Source organism: Chaetodon auriga, chromosome 1, assembly GCF_051107435.1.
Source record: "Chaetodon auriga isolate fChaAug3 chromosome 1, fChaAug3.hap1, whole genome shotgun sequence".
NCBI lineage: Eukaryota > Metazoa > Chordata > Actinopteri > Chaetodontiformes > Chaetodontidae > Chaetodon > Chaetodon auriga.
The window spans coordinates 19,355,773-19,374,732 of NC_135074.1; the positions used below are offsets into that span (position 1 = coordinate 19,355,773).

Sequence of the window (18,960 nt, forward strand, 5' to 3'; positions counted from 1 at the left end):
GCTATTCTGTTTTTTGTATCTGAATTGGCTCTGCTCTCATATTATTTCCACTCCTGCTTTGCTCTGCTGACCAAATCCAAACAGATATAACTGAACCATATTCTTCTTAATCATGAAATCTAAACTGTTAAATGAAAACAAACAATCGTGGTGCGTTTATCCTGTGATTTGTTGCGGGAAAGACGATAAATAACAACATTATTGATTTAACCAAAGAGAAGAAGGCTTTTATTTTAGGCTTCAGAAAGTGCCGCATTAAAAACAGGCCACACATTTTTGATTTGATGTCACACGTCGATTCGTGTTACGCTGACACTTTATCCCACAGAACGAGCAGATGGTTGGAGTAAAAAAAGGTGTAATGTTGCATGTTCACATCTCTCTGCCTGAATTATATTGAATTAGAAGAAACCCCAGCCTGTCCTCACCCAGCTGTTAAAAGAGGGGGGATGACAGCCAAAAGGCCACACAGTTAGACTTACAACTGAATCGACTGTTTACATTCACAGTCTTATGTTTTTATCTTGTAGCTAAAATTCCCCATTTAAACGCTGCTTAACTGTGATGATATAACTCTTCTTTGTGCTTTTCATGAGGCATACACTCATCGTTTCATTTTGTACGTCTGTGCTGACTGAGCTGTGCTGCCCATCTAATTATGCGTTTTCCCAGACCAGACATTTTGTTATATGTTCATGCCCATTTACCGTTATCCAAATGTTATCTTCTAAAGTAAACAGGAGGCAGAGTTTGAGGTCCTAAATGTGAAGTGGACGTACAGTGTAATGCTGAAGGTCACATGCAGTTATTGTGAGTCTGGACAAAAGCATCTGCCAGATAAATGTAATGTAATGTAACAGAGGTTGTTCTCTGATGGAAACCCAGCAGTATGAATCAAACTCAGTGACCCCACTCTGGCTGAAGTCTGACACTGAGACTGTAACTGTGTCTCTGCTCGGAGACAAGCGAGAGCCACTGACATTTACAGTGAACACAGGACATCAACATCTGCTAATACACAGAGACTCCTAGTGGACTTAATGCAAGTATAGGCAATGACAACGCAACACTGGTTTAAACTGACAGTGTCTCTAATGGGATATAATATAAAAACTGTGCAGTCAGCTGATGAAGACATTCTGAGAGCTCTTTTGCTTGCATCACACATTTGAACCTGTAATTAAATCCTTGTTGCATAGACTGATTTGTTGTTATCTGTATGTTAGGCCTGGCATTAAAACCTCACATATATTGTTATCATAGATAGCAGAACAGACACAGTGTCTCTGGAATGAGGCCTCATCCAAGCGGTCATTCTTCTAATGCCTTTCCAACCGATTCAAACACTGCTTGATTTGATTGACACATTTTGAACCTGAGTGTCAGTGGAGGTTTTCCATTTGTTTGTTGTGCTCTACTGCCAGCGTGTGGCGAGAGGAGGCGATGGCCCAAACGTCTCTGCCGAAGAGGTCGTCTCGGTTTTACAACAACAGCACTGACACACTTTTAAACAGTGTTTGAAAGACTTTGGATTTCTCATCTCAGGGTCTTATGTAACTGCGATGATCAGGGTGCTGAATGTTTGTTCTACCTATTCTCCCTTTTTCTTCTCACAGCAACAGAACTGCAACCAAAAAAAGAAGAAAAAAAAACACCAACGACTATCACTGCTAATGGCTTTACTACAATTAGTGTTACAAATAATAATAATAGCAACAATAATCACAGTCAGATAGTCGTGGCGGCTGCTTAAATTGAGCTCTAGCAGCATTAGCCACTCTGATTCTATCAAAGTTGCATTTTTTTTCCTTTGAAATTGATTTTTTTTCAAAGGGCCATTTATGAAGCAATTTTCCCGAGTCAGATGAAAGTAGAGGGAGGTTGCTCATTCTTCTGGAACATTTGTTTTTCATCAATCAATACGACTGTAGTAAACCCTGCCTCGTGTCTCTATCAAAGCGCAGAGGAGATGAGTCTCCTGACAGTGGATGTAAAAGCTATATCAACCCCACTAACCTCTTCAATTAAATCCAGGGTAGAGGCCGTATTGTTTTGCTCTCACACGTTTATGATACACATGGCTGGCTGTCTCCATTTTGAAACGCTGCTGTTCAACCTGTGGACTCTTTCTGCATCTATGAATAATGTTAAGCTGTTGGAGCTGTTAAAGGAAAAAACTGAGCGGACCGGAGGCGCCTCATGTGTTTCAACCTAATCACACTGAACACAAGTATGACCCAAATGATCAGTTTTAATGATGTATCGCACACATCATGTATTATTGTTGTGAAGTATCTGCTAGCTGAGAGAGCCAGAGTTCTGTTTCAAACTAAATGTAAAAAATATTTGGCATTTTGGGTTGACATTAATTGAACATTGGGGTGTGGAGTCGATGATGATATAACGTATCAGGAGCCAATGTGTCATGCGAGTATTCTAAAGAGGATTTCTTTCATCATTCCTTGTAAACAGCTTAAACATGTTCCCGAGGGGCTTCTGTTCATTATTCTAAGAAGAAACGCTACCTGCTTCTGCAGTGGAGAGCAAAACCTGAGCACTTTGTCATTTTAACAAAGATATAACAACAATTACTGTGACAGTATTCAACAGCAGCTCCCGTGGGGCTTTGATGGCATGCCAATGGAGCCATCAGTTTTATGTGCCATGAAAGTTTTGTTGTGTTGTAGCTTCATTTTGTAGAGAAGAAGCATATCTTAAAGAGGCATTCAGTTTGATCTGATGAAACCAGAGAGCTGTTACATAAAAGTAAAAGTTGAAAACCAGGCTGATAACAATGGGACAGAAAAAAAGAGGGATTATGATATTTAGTAATATGAAGATGTTGTGCTGGGAACCGGAGGGACAAAATGATGCTTTAATCCCCGGAGCCACCAAAAAGCTCATATGACTGACTTTGATGATGTGAAAACAGGTGTGTGTGATTACTCCTGCCATCTGTTCACCCGGCTCAGCTTTTTTTTATTTTAAGGCTGACTTTGCTTCAATGTCGTTATTTTTGGATTCTGCTATGATGAATCTGAAAATGCATTTATAAAACAGTTTTTATAAGCAGCCTCGGTGGAAAAAGTAGTTTCTAATGGCAAATCAGTTGTAGACTCAAACTTGTTACCTGGACTATAGAGGACGGCCTTTTACGTAACCGACTAGGATCCTTTCACAGGACAGTTACATCACATCCTGTTTATCAAAGGTCATGATCAAGTGAATCAAGTCTGCTGCAAGGCTGATATTGAAACGCATGCATTTTCTGTTAAATAACATTTTTGTGATGGTTATTCAATCTACAAAGTTAAGACTGCCCAGCTTAAAGAGTCTTACCATATCTTGATTGAAATTCAGTTGCCCCTTATATATATCACATCTAACTCTTAGCCAGCTCATTCAGGCCTGTGCTCTGACTATAAAGCAGGTGAATGAAGATGTGTGGAGAGCCTCTGCCTCCATGAAACCTTCTGGGCCTCATATGCTGTAACTACCAGCTGTTAAAACTGTTCACGCTGCCTTAAGTTTGATATCTAAATTTCATCCTTGAGCTCATTTGTTTTCTCATTGAGTGTTATGATGCTCTGATGACTGACTGAAAAGTATTTCTGTGAAGCCGTCTCCAAATGGACCACACAGATGAAAGTATGGAGGTTTCATCTGCGACGAGCAGGTTCAAGTCCTCACAATCGATCAGATGGCTCAGCAGCTCCACCGGCACAACCAGCAAGAGCATCTCTCTGAAAAGGAAAGGAAACTCCACTGGTCACCTGTAAGTCAGTCCACAGACACACTCCTACTGTGCTCAAATGTGTTGCTTTTGCTTCCTTTCTGTTCGCCCACACAGTCCAGATGCCAGTTGCTTTTGGATAAATATTTACTTTTTGTTTGGAGTTAAATATCCACCTCATATCGTCCTAACATCCTCAACCTGGTGACAAGGTGACGTGTTTATAGATCCGCTATCCTTCCCACACACGAAAAGCTGCAATACAACAGAGAAGAGTTAGAGAGCACTGGAGAGTTCAAGGAAATGTTGTTAAAAATGAAACAATGCATACGGCCAGCAGTCAGTCTCACCTAAGCTATCTACCAGACTGGGGATTCAGGTATGAAATTCATGCAGGTATGTTTAATAAAGTGCACACTGAATTGACAAAACCCGGTCCAGCGGATCCTTGATCATGGTTGTGTAAAACAGTCTTCAATAGACAAAAGTTCAGCATTAGAGTGACAAATTACTTCCACCGTGTCAACATAGACAAGAGGTTAAAAAACCCCACAATGAATGACACTTTCACAAACACATTTTGTTAGATTTATGGAATAATTATCTTCAAATAATTACATGATTGGTGCAACAAATAAATAAATGCAACTTGTTCCAGAATGTGGTCCCGGTTTAGGTCACGGCTATAGTCAAAAGACATTCAGATCGGCTGAATTAATTATTCTAAGTTTCCCACAGGCATGAATGTGTTTGTCTGTTAGCCCTGCAGTGTGCTACAGTTCCTGTCCAGTGTGTCTCTCACTGATGGATTAGTCTGAGATTTTCTTAGGGCAGATTAATTGTGCTGTGATTTCCTTAAGGTGAAGAGAACAAAAGCATTTTGTTGCCTAAAATGTTAGCTAAACATCAGATTACTATGTCCATTTTATTTGTTTTATTTTAATTCTTAGAAATACTATATATCTAAGGCTGGTTGGCATGAGGACACACACAAAAAGGCTAACTTTTGGTACTAAGAGCAAGGCTTTTTCCATTTCATTTAGTGTGAAATGTGGATTAAAATACTGCTTTACTGCTGAGCTGACTGTCTAAACACTGTCTCTTAATATCAGCCTCATTTGCGGGGGCAAACATGCCTCAATCCATCTTATTTCTGCAGGGACTGTGACGACCAGCAAGGCTGCAATAAGACTGCCAGGTGACCAAGGCTGCTTTAATTTCACATGGACCACGATAATACAGCAGCAGGAGTGGAGATGATCTCCTTACTGTTTGTGTTACAGGATGAGTCACAATCTGATACAGAAGAGAAACAGGGACAAGATAAACAGCTTCATAGATGAGCTGGCATCATTAGTGCCGACATGCACCACTAAATCACACAAACTGGACAAGCTCTCAATCCTGCGGATGGCAGTCCAGCACATGAAGACGTTACGAGGTGAGAGGATTTTGCAGTTAAATACTGACGATGGTTCATGTTTAAACCGCTGATTAACATTTTGTCTCTGAAAAGCAGGTTCTGCTGCCAACTGTTATACAGAAGTTAATCACAAACCTGCGTTCTTATCCGATGAGGAGCTAAAACACTTAATACAGAGGGTAGGTCTACCACCGTACGTGAAAATGAAAAAATGTGTGTATTGCTAAGAGTGCAGTTTTTACAGAAAAAGCAAATATTATGACAGACTAAAAATAAAGCCAAAAATTAAAAGCTAAAAATTATAAGAAAGCCTTCAGATAAAAGTGATTTAAAATAAGATACTGAGGTGGCAAGCCGCAGTTCCTCAGGCAGGTCATTCAACAGTACAACAGTTCATAACAGCACATGCTCGTACCAGGTGAGCTATCCAGGCATCCCCTTAGCTTAATCAATAACGCCTGCTTATTGCAAAATTGGTCAAGACTGTTACAAAATTCGTTGCATCTTCCTGTTAGCTGCTGGTGTGACATGTGCAGTGGACCATCTCAGTATTGTTTTGCCCTCAAATAACCCCCATGCGCAGAAATCTAGAGTTCTCACAGGTGCTTTATTGTCTGAGCAGTGCTGTTTCTTTTCTACAGTTTATGAATAACAAGCCCCACCCACGGCACAGACATCCTGTAAGGTCAGCGAGGGCCGCAACCGCCAATGGAAGCCACATAATTACGTGATAATTTGTAATGTGTATTTTATGGTCCGAGCAATTTGACGGTTAAATTTAGAGCCATCGCTGGACCATGACCGAGGTGTTTGGTGGAGTGGTTTGTAGAAGGGATCACAATATGAAGCTCTCTTGGGAAAAAGGTTTATTTGTCAAGGGGGACCAGCAGACTTGTCCTAGCATGGGTAATATTTTTCTTTACATCTAGAGTGCGAATTGTACCTTAAAGCTGCTGTAATCAGTATGCTTTATATCGTGTATGTGAAAGGGTTTGCTCATAGTGATGAAACCATGCAGAATAATCACCCACCTCCAGCTCCCCTCAGTTCTACAGAACGTTCAGCTTGTTGATTTGACTTAACATCCAGCCACCGTTTTGTTCAATGCTTACATAAAGGACAGCCCTCAGCTATGGTCATGACTTTCGAGGTCCTGACCAAAAGTATGAGAGCAGCTGGGATGTGACTGTTCTGCAGGTTAGCCAGTGTCTAAGGACCTCTCTGGGCACTCTGGACGGGTTCCAGGTCTGACTGACAGAAAGAAACCCAGAAAACCAGGGGGCAGACTCAGGAACACAATGCAAGGATTCGGTTTCCATGCAGGGGCATCTGTTTTAAGAGAAGGTGTAAATATTTGCAGAGGAAAAGTTTCTGCTGGCAATGACACCAATAAGACAATAGAATTTTGTTTTGCCTTGGCTCAGCTCTGACTTCATGGTTTTCAGAGTTAGTTTTAGATCTCATAACCTGTGTTCTACCCTGTGAAAACCCTCTTGGCACTGGTCTGTCCAGTTCTCCGTCTTACCTCTTCTATTGTCCACAGGAAGCTGACAGCTTTCTGTTTGTCGTTGACTGTGATGGAGGGAATATATTGTTTGTTTCTGAATCAGTGCACAGAATCCTCAACCATACTCAGGTAGGTGTTTCTAAGTACAATATTTCTGTAACGTTGAATGATAAATGAAACAATGTAGATTCTGAAAGCAAATGGCTTATTGAGGGTACTGAATTGTGTAATATGGTCTAAGGTAATAATGCCATATCTTGCGCCCTCACTCTTCCTCCTGCATTTTATCTGTTTGTCCACAGAATGACCTGATTGGCCAAAGTCTGTTTGATTACCTACATCCTAAGGACATTGGCAAAGTCAAGGAGCAGCTGTGTATGTACTTCACTGGTGATGTATTTTTCAATAAAATGACAATTTATAGGCTACCATCCGCACTGTTACCTTTTTTTTTCAGGTGGTCCTTTAGTGAAGACAGATATCAACCCAAGTTCATTAAGACATTGTTCTGGGATGAGACGCTCATTTTTCTGCAGGATGAAATGCAACCGAAAGCTGGAAGATGAAGATTTTTCATTCAACTACTCGGAAAAAAAAAAAAAAGGTAGGTAGGTGTCTATTGAACCAGTACATTATATTTTACTGCTTAATCAGTCTGATGCTCACACATTAGGGTTATTACTCACCATTTTAGAATACACCTGAATGCTTTTCCTTTATTCACAGCAGATCATAAGCGCTACTGCACAGTTCACAGCACTGGTTACTTAAAACATAATGAGCCAGGCAATGACGGATGCAACTCAAGCTGCCTGGTGGCTGTTGGTCGGTTGTATCCCGACACTGTTTCTCAGCCAGTGCAGAATCACATCAAAGTCAAGCCCGTGGAGTTTGTTTCACGTCATGATATTGATGGGAAGTTTGTCTTTGTGGATCAAAGGTGAGACCTTTCACCACAACGTCTGGTGTCACATCGATACAGCTGAATAAACGCTTAGCAAACATGTTTCAGATAGTAAATGTTTGATTAATAAATAATCTAATATCTCTAAAATACATTAAAAGATAACTTTCCAAGTGAAAATGCTGTTTTTCTTTTTAAGGGCCACTATCATTTTGGCATATTTGCCTGAAGAGCTGCTGGGAAGTTCACTTTACGAATACATTCATGAAGACGATATTGCTCATTTAGCAAAATGTCACAGGCAAGGTATTCACCTTACAGAAGACTTGTACACACTGTTCCTGCATAACGACTGCTGTGCGCGTACAGTGATTACACTGATTCATGTATGGCAGTCAGATCTGCTCTGGTGGAATTACAATGCTTTGCTGCCATTTCTGTAGCAGAAAGGAGCAATAGGTGGAAATAGTGTTGCAGTTCATCTTACCTGCGGACAGTTCATCCATTACCTGTCCTTGTCCTCCTCTGTCACTGTCGGCTGTTAGTGCTGCAGCTCAGAGAGAAGATCAATACGAACTGCTACAAGATGAAAATAAAAGGTGGCTCATTCATCACACTAAGAAGCCGCTGGTTCAGTTTCATGAACCCGTGGACGAAAGAGGTGGAGTACATAGTTTCTACCAATACTGTCATCATGTAAGTAAATCTGTCTTTTTCTATCTTATATCAGCTTGTATCTTTCTATTGTATATAATTCTTTATTTGCTGTATCTTTTTTATAAAGCATTAGATTGCTACTCAGACTTTTGATATAGTTTTATTATTTTATGTGTTGTAATGTTTTTTTTTTATGGTATTTTATAGCTAAGGATCTTGTAGTTTAACAAGACTAAGAGTCTAAATGCTAACATCAGCATGCAAACATGCTTACTATGACAATGGTTTCTTACTGATGTTTATCAGGTATAATTTTCACCATGTTCATAGAGCTGGTTTAGCATGTTAGCATGCGAACATTTGCTAATTTGCAAGAAGCAGGATGTCTGCAAGGTTACGTGCGACTACTGCAGGTGAAGCAGTTCTGTGAATATTTCGAGCTGTGTCAGGATACACTGTTAAACGTCTTTCTGTTACTTCTTCACTGACAAAGCAGTCCTTCAGGAGACAGGCTCGCTGCCTCCCCACACACAATGGCCACTGGACTCACACCAGGTGACAATGACACAGCCCTTTCCGATAGATATTTGTGTTTAATCTCAACCACTGAAGCAGCAGATAAAACGCAGCCTCTTACTCACGGCCTCGTCTTGTTGCAGGTGAACTGAAGCCAGGTCTCCAAACTGTGCCGGGAATTTCTGCTGGTAAGAGGACCTGACTGATATTGACAATTTTAAATGATAATACAGCAGGTGCAATATTGATAGATGTTTTTTCAGAATTTAAAAAGCTTAAGACTCTAAAAATGGCAAATAATTTTGTCTCTGCAGTTCCATTACTTTCGTTATGAAAAGATTCTTACCAGTTAAATTTGTTAGTACAGATTGTCCAAGAGTTGTCAAACAGTTGTTTAAGTTACAGCCAGTGGCGTTGCTAGGGTCTCTTGGGGTTCCAAGCAAGAAAACCCTGGGGCCCCCACCCCACCCGTGCATGCCACAAAAATGTGTTTTTTTGCACACATAAATGCACAATTTCTGGGACATTTGTGATGAATACTGAAAAAATAGATTAGTGGTTCTCAAAGTGAGGTCCAGGGAACAACAGAGGTCCCTGAAAGCCCAGGCCTATCAATAATCGTTGTTGTAAATAAGTGGCTGGGGGCTACGAGCAACTGCCTGGCTTGCCTGTCTGCAAGCCCCGCCCCTGGTTACAGCAATTCCCCAAAGCTTCTGACTAAATAAACAGTGTTTCAATCCACCATTTTAACACGCTTTCAATCACTGGCTGTAGATAATATATAGCTCCATTTTCCACACAAGTGACTACTTGCCCATGAAAATGAAACATGAGAAACCAAATACTTCAGATTCATATTTAACTTTGTTTGTTTACCTACACCTGGTGAAAGGATGGACGTGTGCACTTACAGGGCCAGATGGTGCTTGAATGGGCTGTTTCATCTGCAGTGTCTGCTGTTCTAGAGAGCCTGGTGGGGAGAAGGGTGGAGAATCTGGCCAGAGAGAAGGAAAGAGGCAAACAAGCACAAGACTATTCAACGACACAGGAGGTGGCGACATCAGCGCAGGCCGAACACGATGTTTTTGAAGCACTGGAGGCTGGAAAAGAGGTTTATGATGAGGACTCTGGGCCTCAGGCTTCAGGACAAGCTGAGCGAAGTCAAGACATGACACTGGTGTGATTATTGCCATCAAGCCTGCCATCATCGTAGGATATCTGCATACACACCTGCAGAACAGGAGGAGGAAACCAAGTGTGCAGGACACAGTCAAAGTTTTCTTTTCTTCCTCGGGGAAGAGATAAAGAAGGAAACAAACTTGGTAAAGTTTGGGGCAGGTAAAAACTCAAAAACAGAAATATTAAAAGCTCTTTCTTCATTTTCTCTGTAAGTTGTCCTGTGCAGTCATTTAGTTGTCGCCAATATTAGTTTGTAATAAGATAAGATAAGCCTGGTGTGGGGACATGTCTTAGTGCATGCTTTGGCATTTAATCAGTTTTTAGTTTCTGCTTCTGCATTGACGAGATAAAGCGTATAATCTGTTCTTCAAGTAAAAGTTGTATTAATCTTTTGAGTTGCGTGGTTTTCATTCAAGCCAAGTTATGTCACAATTTTTATTGAAACTATCAACAGGTTTTATACGCAAGGATCAAATATACCAAAATGTTATTCTGATGTCTTTATTTGATGATTTTACGTTTTATTTTTAAACAACAATTTTCAAGCTTTGCACAAAAAATTCTGACCACAACAGCCTGTGCTCTGCTTAATATCTTGGCTGCGGGAGGAGCATAACATCACATATCAGATCCAGCCAATGACTACATACCCAATTACAGGATTCAAAGACATCTGAGAGAAGTTCAACTGGAGATCATGACACTAAGTGGTGATGACTGATTTTCTCCATGACCAGGAAGTCATATTTTCTCCATAGCAAGTCTTGTGTTCTTCCTCCCAAAGCACATTTAGTAGTTAGGCCACCCGAGAGATTCAAAATCAAACTTATCAGTGAAATAAAACCTGTGAGAAAACAGTGACACCACAAAGGGTGCTCGGCCAAACCCATCAAGTTAAGGTACAACAACATTGTAAATAATAATGTTAATAATAAGTGTTTTACTGATTTTTTTTCCCCAAACAGAAAAATAAATTCCTTTGGTCAAGTAAAAAACAAAATGAAAATAATAGTGAACACTTATTTTCATCAGTCTTATGTCCCTCACGTTTCGTTCTCTACAGTCAACCAGGTTCTTGAGGCTCTAAGGCTGCAAAGGAGGTGTCAAGGCAATATGGTTATGGTGCCCCTGGCACTCCATGCTGCAGCATGCTGGGAGAAGGACTAGAGGAGTAAGAGAGGGGCAGAGGCATTGAAAGAGGACCAGTGTGTCCTCAGACAGCAGGTGAAGGTGCATCAGGGTCAGGCTCGTTGCTGTAGTTGTTGCTGTAGTGATTCCCACTAGGTGGGTGATTAGGCAGGATGTCCAGTTCATCCACTTGGGGACCAGGGTGCATCACCACCAGCTGGTCCTGGGGGATGTCTGCTGCTGCTGCCGCCAGGTTAGTGATGGACTTGGATTTGACACACTGGAAGTCCACATGGCGACTTTTACCCTCTTCCTTTTCCCAGGACATGCGGATGAAGGGCCTCTGGACGTAGTTGTAAATCACCTCTGGACGACCCCCTGGTCGTTTTTTAACTTTCTCTTTATATGTAGGGTAGCCTGCCGAAGGAATAGAGTGGACAAATCATTAGCCCAGTTTGAGTTAACAAGTACGGACCACCTACAATACAAAAACACCAGAGTAATGAGACAAGAGCTCATTAACCAGACTGCTCTGCTGATGATTGACAGTAGTGGAGGTTGTGGTGGCGTTTGTAAACAGGAACTTTATTCCTCTGCAGCACAGAACACACTGCCTCTAACACTATTAGGCTGCTGCCTTAGTTATCTGGACACTTGTACACTGACAATTATCCCTTACTGCCTGTAGCACATACTTTATGGTGACTGCGATAACATGCAGGTACTCTTCACTCTCACATGCACGAGAAAGAAACTTGCCTAAACACCAAACTAACAACATCACGTCCACACAGTTAAAAACAGGGGAAAATATTTTTAAGAGAAGATGAGAGTCGCATAAACTATTTGAAAATCATGACCCATCCCTAATTCATACAACACACACACTTAACAGGCGGGCCAATGATGTGCATATAAACTACATGCCTTCAATATTGATTTACATGAAACTGAGTGATTTTGTATTGTGAAATTTGAGTTTTGTCTTGTGCATACAGATGTGTCTGCTTCTGTCCATAGTAAGTAGCACATCTTAATTAGCATGCTAAAATCAATCACATCATGAAACAACAGATTTCAAACCATCCTGCACCTTAGCAGACGTTCTCTGCAAAACCAAAACAATGCCGTGCTTGATGTCAGTTGTCTTCCCTGTCCCTTTACTGCAACTTCTTTGCAGCTGCTCTGCACTTATTTTGTCCTCAGTCACCCACCATAATAATAATTTGATTGTTTAACTCCTTCAGTGTCAGTATGCCTTTCATTAGTTTAGGTCAGGCACCAACTGATGCTATTTTAATGAATATTAACAGCTTTTCATGCTATTCCCATCTGCAACAAACTAACAGATCTGTAATGTTCATGTAATTTTCCTTTGACTTAATCATTGTGTTTTCTGCATTATAGTCATCTCATGAAAGCCTTGCTGCCCAACATAAGCACTATTTTCAATACACTGACAAGGCAGACAAAAACATCCATATTTATTTTTAGAGGGTTCAACTTACCTTCAATGCCCAGCCGTATTTTCTTTAATCCTCTCTCCTTTAAAACTGATTTGGCAACATCTCGGTTCTCAATATACTTGAAAAATCTGTACAGTTTTGTGCTGTAGATGACTGCAAAAGGAACAAACCAAAACAACATTTCAAGATGACATATCTGTCCTTTTGTGTACAAGCAGACCTGTGTGTATGTAGTCTGTACTAGGCGTGTACTCACTCTGTGAATACTCTTCTCCCATTTGTGGTGGATATTCTTCATCCCAGTCAACTACATCATCATCAGTAAGAACTACAATGTGACATTCCCTCTCTCCACTTTGGGCACTGGCCACCATCAAAGGCAGAACCATTTCCTCCAGATAAAACTCAAATTGTCGCCGAGCTCCGTCATTGGACAGCTCATGCATCAGGGCACCTGATAACAGAGGGAATTGAGATCATCAGTTAGAAGATGTGAACAAATTCATAATGGCTCTCAGACTGTCTGCCATGAGTTATAGGACATGAATAAAAACTTCTTATAAAACAATTCTACCTACAACACAATAGATTAGTGATCATGCACTTTATTTGCTGCTTGATATCATATTGATATCTATATTGTGTAAAGCTGTTGAGGGTGAAAGTGGCGAGGCAGCTTATTGTTTCCACTGACTGAAACTGCCACTGTTAATTGGTAACACTAACAGCTCCAGTGACCCAGAGAAGTACTCACTAAGGTCTCTGCATTTGATGGTGCTGTAGTCGAAGGAGATGCATAGATAGTCACACGCCTCCCGCAGCTCAGGGATGGAGATTCCATCAGGACAGCGGATTATCCCAGATTTGTAGTAATCCTGTCAATTAGACAGAAATCACATTGACGGCACTCATTTCAAACACTGTCTTAATCCATTACCTCATAAGATAAAATAAACATGAAAAAAATCAAGTACCTACACTTAACAAACGCTCACAGCTTTCGATGAAAAAAACAAACAGAAAATCCAACACTGTAAAAGTATCTTCCTTTGGTCTAGCACTTGCCATCTAATAGCAGATGCAGAACACATTCATTATCAACCTGTCAAACGTTTACAAGATGTGTTCTAAGTAGGTCAAGGGTAATATGGAGTTAGCCAGGAATTGAAATATAAGACTTAATATGTAGTATGTACTGTATGTATGCACGTATGTATGTGTGACACCAAATGTCAAGCAATGAAATAAAATATATTGCAGCTGTCTCGCTCCATTATTGCGCTGTAGTTGAATGGCTTTTTGCCCTGCATGTATGTGAAACAGACGAACGTGACAATTAAGCGTTACCACACGTAATTTTCCAGAGGTCACCAACAGCAGCGTTTTCAGTAATTTTCATATCAATCACTGTATCACAAATTAAATTACATTTTCCTGCAGTTCGTCTAATAGTAGTTACAACATTCACAGTCAGTTGCCAGTATCTCAGACGCATCTAGCTAAATGCAATGCACACGTTTTTGATGAAACGATCACGAAAGGCTGATTTGCTTTATGGTCACTTTGCCGGCTGTACAGTAGTTCATGGTGGTGTTGAATGCATTCTGTTACACCGCGAAGTGTCAAATTTTTGGTCTACCATTGTTGATATAAATAGAGAAAATAGCTAGAGACTGACCAGAATTGCTCGAAAAACTGTTGAGCTAATGCCTTCAGCCACCTCGTACTCCCCCTTCTCATTGGGCCGTGTGAAATTATGTTCTCTTCCAGATCCAAACATTCTGAAATAAAGCATATTATTAAATTACAGAGTGGAAATCCAAAATTTTCATAGCACTTTTATAAGTACATTTATATGTATAACCATTTACTTAATACATTACTGATTAGTAAAATACTTTCAGTTATTTTGGCTATAATGAACAAAGACAAATAGTTATGACGCTCAAAGTATACTGTACCTGCCCAACATGGTATTGGGTTGTGCAGTGAAGATGGAGGGATCTACTACAAAGCGTGTGTTGTCAACAATCAGGGTGACTCTTTCTGAGGTCCTAATGTTTCGGTTTCCGACAGTGGCACTCGCTCCTCCCTCCTTGGGATTCTCATAGACAAAGACCATTTCTCCAACCCCCAAGCTTTTGAAGGTGCCTTCAGTACTGGATAGGCTGCTGTTACGACTGCTTACCACCCCACTGCTGCTAGAGCCGCTGGGAGAGACTCTCTGAGGGCGTGGACTACTGGGCCTTGATGATGGGCCACCATCTCGATCTCGGTCTATAGGCATAGAGGTAGAATGACATCCCATCAAATAACAACTTAATTATTGACATTTTTGACCATTTTGCACCTCTATTTGGAGGCTTTTGTATTCATAAGAAACAAGTTTGAACAGCCACATTTGGTACCATCTTTGGTCTTCATTTGAGTCATGGTCCACTACTGATCTAATACTGGCAGAGGCCCTACTCAGAACACATGTCTTGTATCCAGACAATGAAAATATAAGTTGTCTTTGTTGAAACTCAGACAGGTGGATTAGTGCTCACCTGATCCATTTACAGCCAGAAGGAGCAGAGATATAAGCCATGTCTGAGTTGTAAGTTGATAAATGAGGTCAACTGCTTTCAACAGTAGCTGCCAAGAACTGTGGACCTCTAACATGACATCCATATAAGCCCTCTATTCTTTCCATGCACACTCACCGCTGTTGTGTTGGCGGGTGGGTGAGGTGACGTTGCGAATGCAGGGGGTGAGCTGGCCTTCTCTCTCATGTGAGGAGTCCCTGGAGCGATCGCTGGAGCGGCGGCGGTCACGTGAGCGGTCACAGCCTCCACTGGCACCATGCAGGCTCATCTTCCTCTGTTCGGCCTCCACTCGAGATGCTCGGGCCTGACTGCTGTTTTTCCAAGACAAAAGCATACTTAACATTCCTCTCCCTTTCTCTGCGGCCAGAATGCAACTTAATTTCATAGTTGTAAAGTTGTTATGACACGCACGCACACCCATACCTGATGGACAGACTCAAGAGTTTACTGATGTTGTGCACACTACTTCTGAGTACTTGTTAACAAAAGATCTTAACACCGCTGTGCAATTGTTCACAAAATCCAAATATAAAAAAAACAAAACAAAACAAAACACATCAACCAGAACATTTCCCTTTCACTCTAACACTGCTGTCACAGTGTTTACTGTAGTCCCACCATCTGGTTCATATACAACTGTTCTCATACAACAGTTTGGGGAGTATAAAAGATTATGATTATTATTCAATTTAATTATATTGATATAGCGCCAAATCACAACAGAAGTTGTCTCAGGACACAATATATAGTACATTCACTATGAAACAACACAAACCAGTACTACCACATTCTGTAAGCTTGAAATAGGAGTGTGACACACATACTTAGAGTGCAGCCAAGCTATGTTGCCATCACCTTTGACATCTAATCTGACACAAAACTAAAATCAAAGATTCTTGAGATTTTAACACACTTCTTGCGTTACCTAGTCAAACCTTGTAGGCAAAGTTACAGAAGGAAGAACATTTAGAGTCAAGTGCAAAAGATTGTAAATAACATAGGATAGTGCACTGTGCACCATCTTTAAATATGAGTTTCTGAGAGGTCAAAATGTGCTTACCAACAGAAAAAAACATCAGTATACATGTTATTGATTTCATAAAAAGGAGATAGACAAGAGGTGATAGGAGCAGCTGCTGGGTAATAACATGTGATCAGTACAAACCCACCAACTGAACGCAGGCAAACATCACAGGTACACCCCCTCTGGACTGAGACCAAATAGACAATGCTCTTCCTGTCTATTCTATTCTGCCATCCTGTGTCAAAGAGGCTAAGATGTGATGTTTTTTGCACATTGTTTCATGTCTGTTTGGTTTAAAGTTCTGTCAAAGTTAAACCTCTTACACTTCTTGTTAACACTCTCTATCTTCTATAGTGATATGTTTAATTCTAGAACATGATGTCCATGTACAGTTAATTTTATACTAATTTAGACTTTAGATTTAGATACAAACGCATCTGATACACCACATATAGACAAAATAACCAAACGAGAATTTCCATTTTTGGCTAAACCAGTGAATTAAATAACTGGACATTCAGAGCAGTTTCGCCAGCTTTACAAATATTACAAATATTTTCCATAAAACAGACTTTACTGACCTGTAACATTACTAATGGCCTCTTAACAACTAGTAATATCAAAAGTATATTTACCTTGGTACAAACTTGTCTGACCATCATTCTGATACACAGATACAGATACTGTATGTTTATCATCCGATATTTCTGAAACAGCTTTGAGCAATACCTAGTAATTTTTACTGGTATGACATATTATCCTTTCACATTTCAAGTAACAAATGCGTAACTACTCTATAATCAAGCATCAGTCCTGTCCTAACAGTGAGTGTCACGTAATTGCTGCTATGGACTTTTCCCATACGGTCTGACAGATTGTCAGATGGCTCACCTCGAATGCTTGCAGAGTTTGCGAGGTCGGCTTGTTGCTTTTCGTTCCCAGTTTTCGGTGTCACTGGAGTTACTGTCATATGACTGCAGACGCGCTGCCATCACCCGTACAGAGGGGAGTCCGGTCTGGATCTTTCACCGTTCATAATCTGACTAATGGCGAAATCAACAAGTCAGATCGATCACCTAGCAAACCACGAGCTAGCTGTTGTCAGCTAACAGAATAGTTTGTCAGTGAGTTCACGTGTGTTGTTGACTTGAACGTGAACGAAACTGGCTGTACCGCGTTTGTGGTTGCCGCTGAACTGTTAAATGAATATTACACACCTCAGGACAAAGTCTTGTCAACGTTGCTGTCACACTGAGTCAGCCTACGATTAGGTTAGCTAGTGTGCTGTGTTAGCATACCTAGCTAGCTAACCTTAGCCGGCGTTGCTAGCGGTACGATACAACAATATTAACATAGTATTCTGAGACAGCTGGGTGGCTAGTGAAATTGCCCCACCAGTACTGACATAAATGCTGTCATATTCTAGGCAGATATGACAAAAAATAAAAATAGCTACCCAGTTGGCTACGTTTTCCGCTGTCGTGTAATCCCAACCGCTCACCAGCTAACCAGTCATCTCCTTTCAAAACACTCACCCAGCTGACGTCCAACGTGACGACCGTTATTGGCTTGACGTGCTGACGCACACAAAGCTAGAAATTACAGCTATTGCTAAACTTTCTAATTAGGTTATCTTTGTCTGAAAGCGAATTACATTTGAAAATGCAAATGTTCCGAAGGAAATCGATTTGTTCTTAACAGCTGGTACAACGATTTAATTTTCTATATCCTAAAAAGGGAATCGAGAGTTGACTGATCTCGCAGTCTCGCGATATGTGGCGTATGCTTTTTTTTTTTTTTTTTTTTGGTTGGCTTTCTTTATTACAAAAGTAAGGACACACAAAAGCTACTTAGGTTGAGAGACTTCTGGCAAGAAAAGATTCAACAGTTTTAATGTTTTTATTACTTGTGGAAAACAGCAGGTTTGGATCAAATTATAAGTTACATTTACAAGGAAATATTGCTTTTTGCTTTTCTTTAGGTCTGATTATGGAATCCGAATGTACAATATGATAATATAGATGTCATGCAGCATTGTAAAAAATAAAACAAGCAACATTTTGCAAAAACGTCATTGTGGGAGAACAAGCCAAAATAAATGTAGCAGTGGTTTAGTGTGCTCTCTCTGTGAGCTTCCTGTCACTGTTTTTGTAGTCCGTCCATCCCATGGTTTGTGCAAGATCAGAAAAGATAAAAATAGTTCTTGTGAAAATATCAAAGACGAATTAAAACTAGAAAACTGAAGTTCTGATGCTTTGAGCTGCTTTGTTGTATGGTATCAGACTAGAGTCATGCTATAGCCACATGGAAGAAGATTTGAAAACAACTGAACATCCTGTTTGTTTGTAAGACTCAATATCACATATAATGCTGCTGTGTCCAGCTCAGCCTGAAACCTCTGATGAGGAGAAGAAATTCAAAAACATGTAAAGGAGACACAGATGGAGAATAATAGATGATGTCAATTTAGTAATAGGCTTGTAGAAGGCCTGGCATCAGTTATTCGGAGCTGGTGAACAGAGCAGCACAGAAACAATGGGGTGTTGGGAAGCAGAAGAGGACAAACTTGTCTGGGTGAACACACTACAGTGATGGACATTACAGAAGGAGGTTGGGCAGTATTCCTGGAAAAAAAGAGGGAAAAAAAGAATTGATTGAGCTACCTGGTGCTGATACTGTAAATATTACACGCTGTGCCCCATCCTCTCTGCATAGAACACTATAGCAAGTTAAAGATATTGTACCTGTTGTAGCAGAGTTACATTAGTTGCACTATATAGACTATTTGAAATTCCATCAAAATAAGTTTATGGGCACTCATACGACAGTGCAGAA

General features: G+C 40.5%; 2 protein-coding genes across 5 annotated transcripts; one reads left to right on the forward strand and one right to left on the reverse strand.

The window, feature by feature from the left end:
- Positions 1–3,701: 3,701 nt before the first annotated feature.
- Positions 3,702–8,267, forward strand: bmal1b (basic helix-loop-helix ARNT like 1b). Its single transcript, XM_076737783.1, has 10 exons — positions 3,702–3,775; positions 4,893–4,931; positions 5,017–5,174; positions 5,253–5,339; positions 6,704–6,792; positions 6,966–7,053; positions 7,088–7,267; positions 7,390–7,603; positions 7,767–7,873; positions 8,113–8,267. The coding sequence occupies exons 3-10, from the start codon at positions 5,018–5,020 to the stop codon at positions 8,265–8,267; spliced, it is 1,077 nt and encodes a 358-aa protein (XP_076593898.1). The 5' UTR covers positions 3,702–3,775; positions 4,893–4,931; position 5,017.
- A 2,137-nt stretch (positions 8,268–10,404) lies between these two features.
- On the reverse strand, positions 10,405–17,768 carry btbd10b (BTB (POZ) domain containing 10b). 4 transcript variants are annotated; one of them, XM_076728547.1, is made up of 9 exons: positions 17,661–17,768; positions 17,017–17,168; positions 15,219–15,412; positions 14,475–14,790; positions 14,192–14,294; positions 13,268–13,388; positions 12,770–12,967; positions 12,556–12,666; positions 10,405–11,464 (listed from the first exon to the last, which is right to left on the reverse strand). In XM_076728547.1, the coding sequence occupies exons 2-9, from the start codon at positions 17,115–17,117 to the stop codon at positions 11,133–11,135; spliced, it is 1,476 nt and encodes a 491-aa protein (XP_076584662.1). In that variant the 5' UTR covers positions 17,118–17,168; positions 17,661–17,768; the 3' UTR covers positions 10,405–11,132. The 4 variants fall into 4 exon arrangements, with proteins under 4 accessions (XP_076584662.1, XP_076584644.1, XP_076584654.1 ...); XM_076728529.1 differs by having other exon boundaries at positions 17,582–17,664; XM_076728539.1 differs by lacking the exon at positions 17,661–17,768 and adding an exon at positions 17,343–17,631.
- Positions 17,769–18,960: the final 1,192 nt, after the last annotated feature.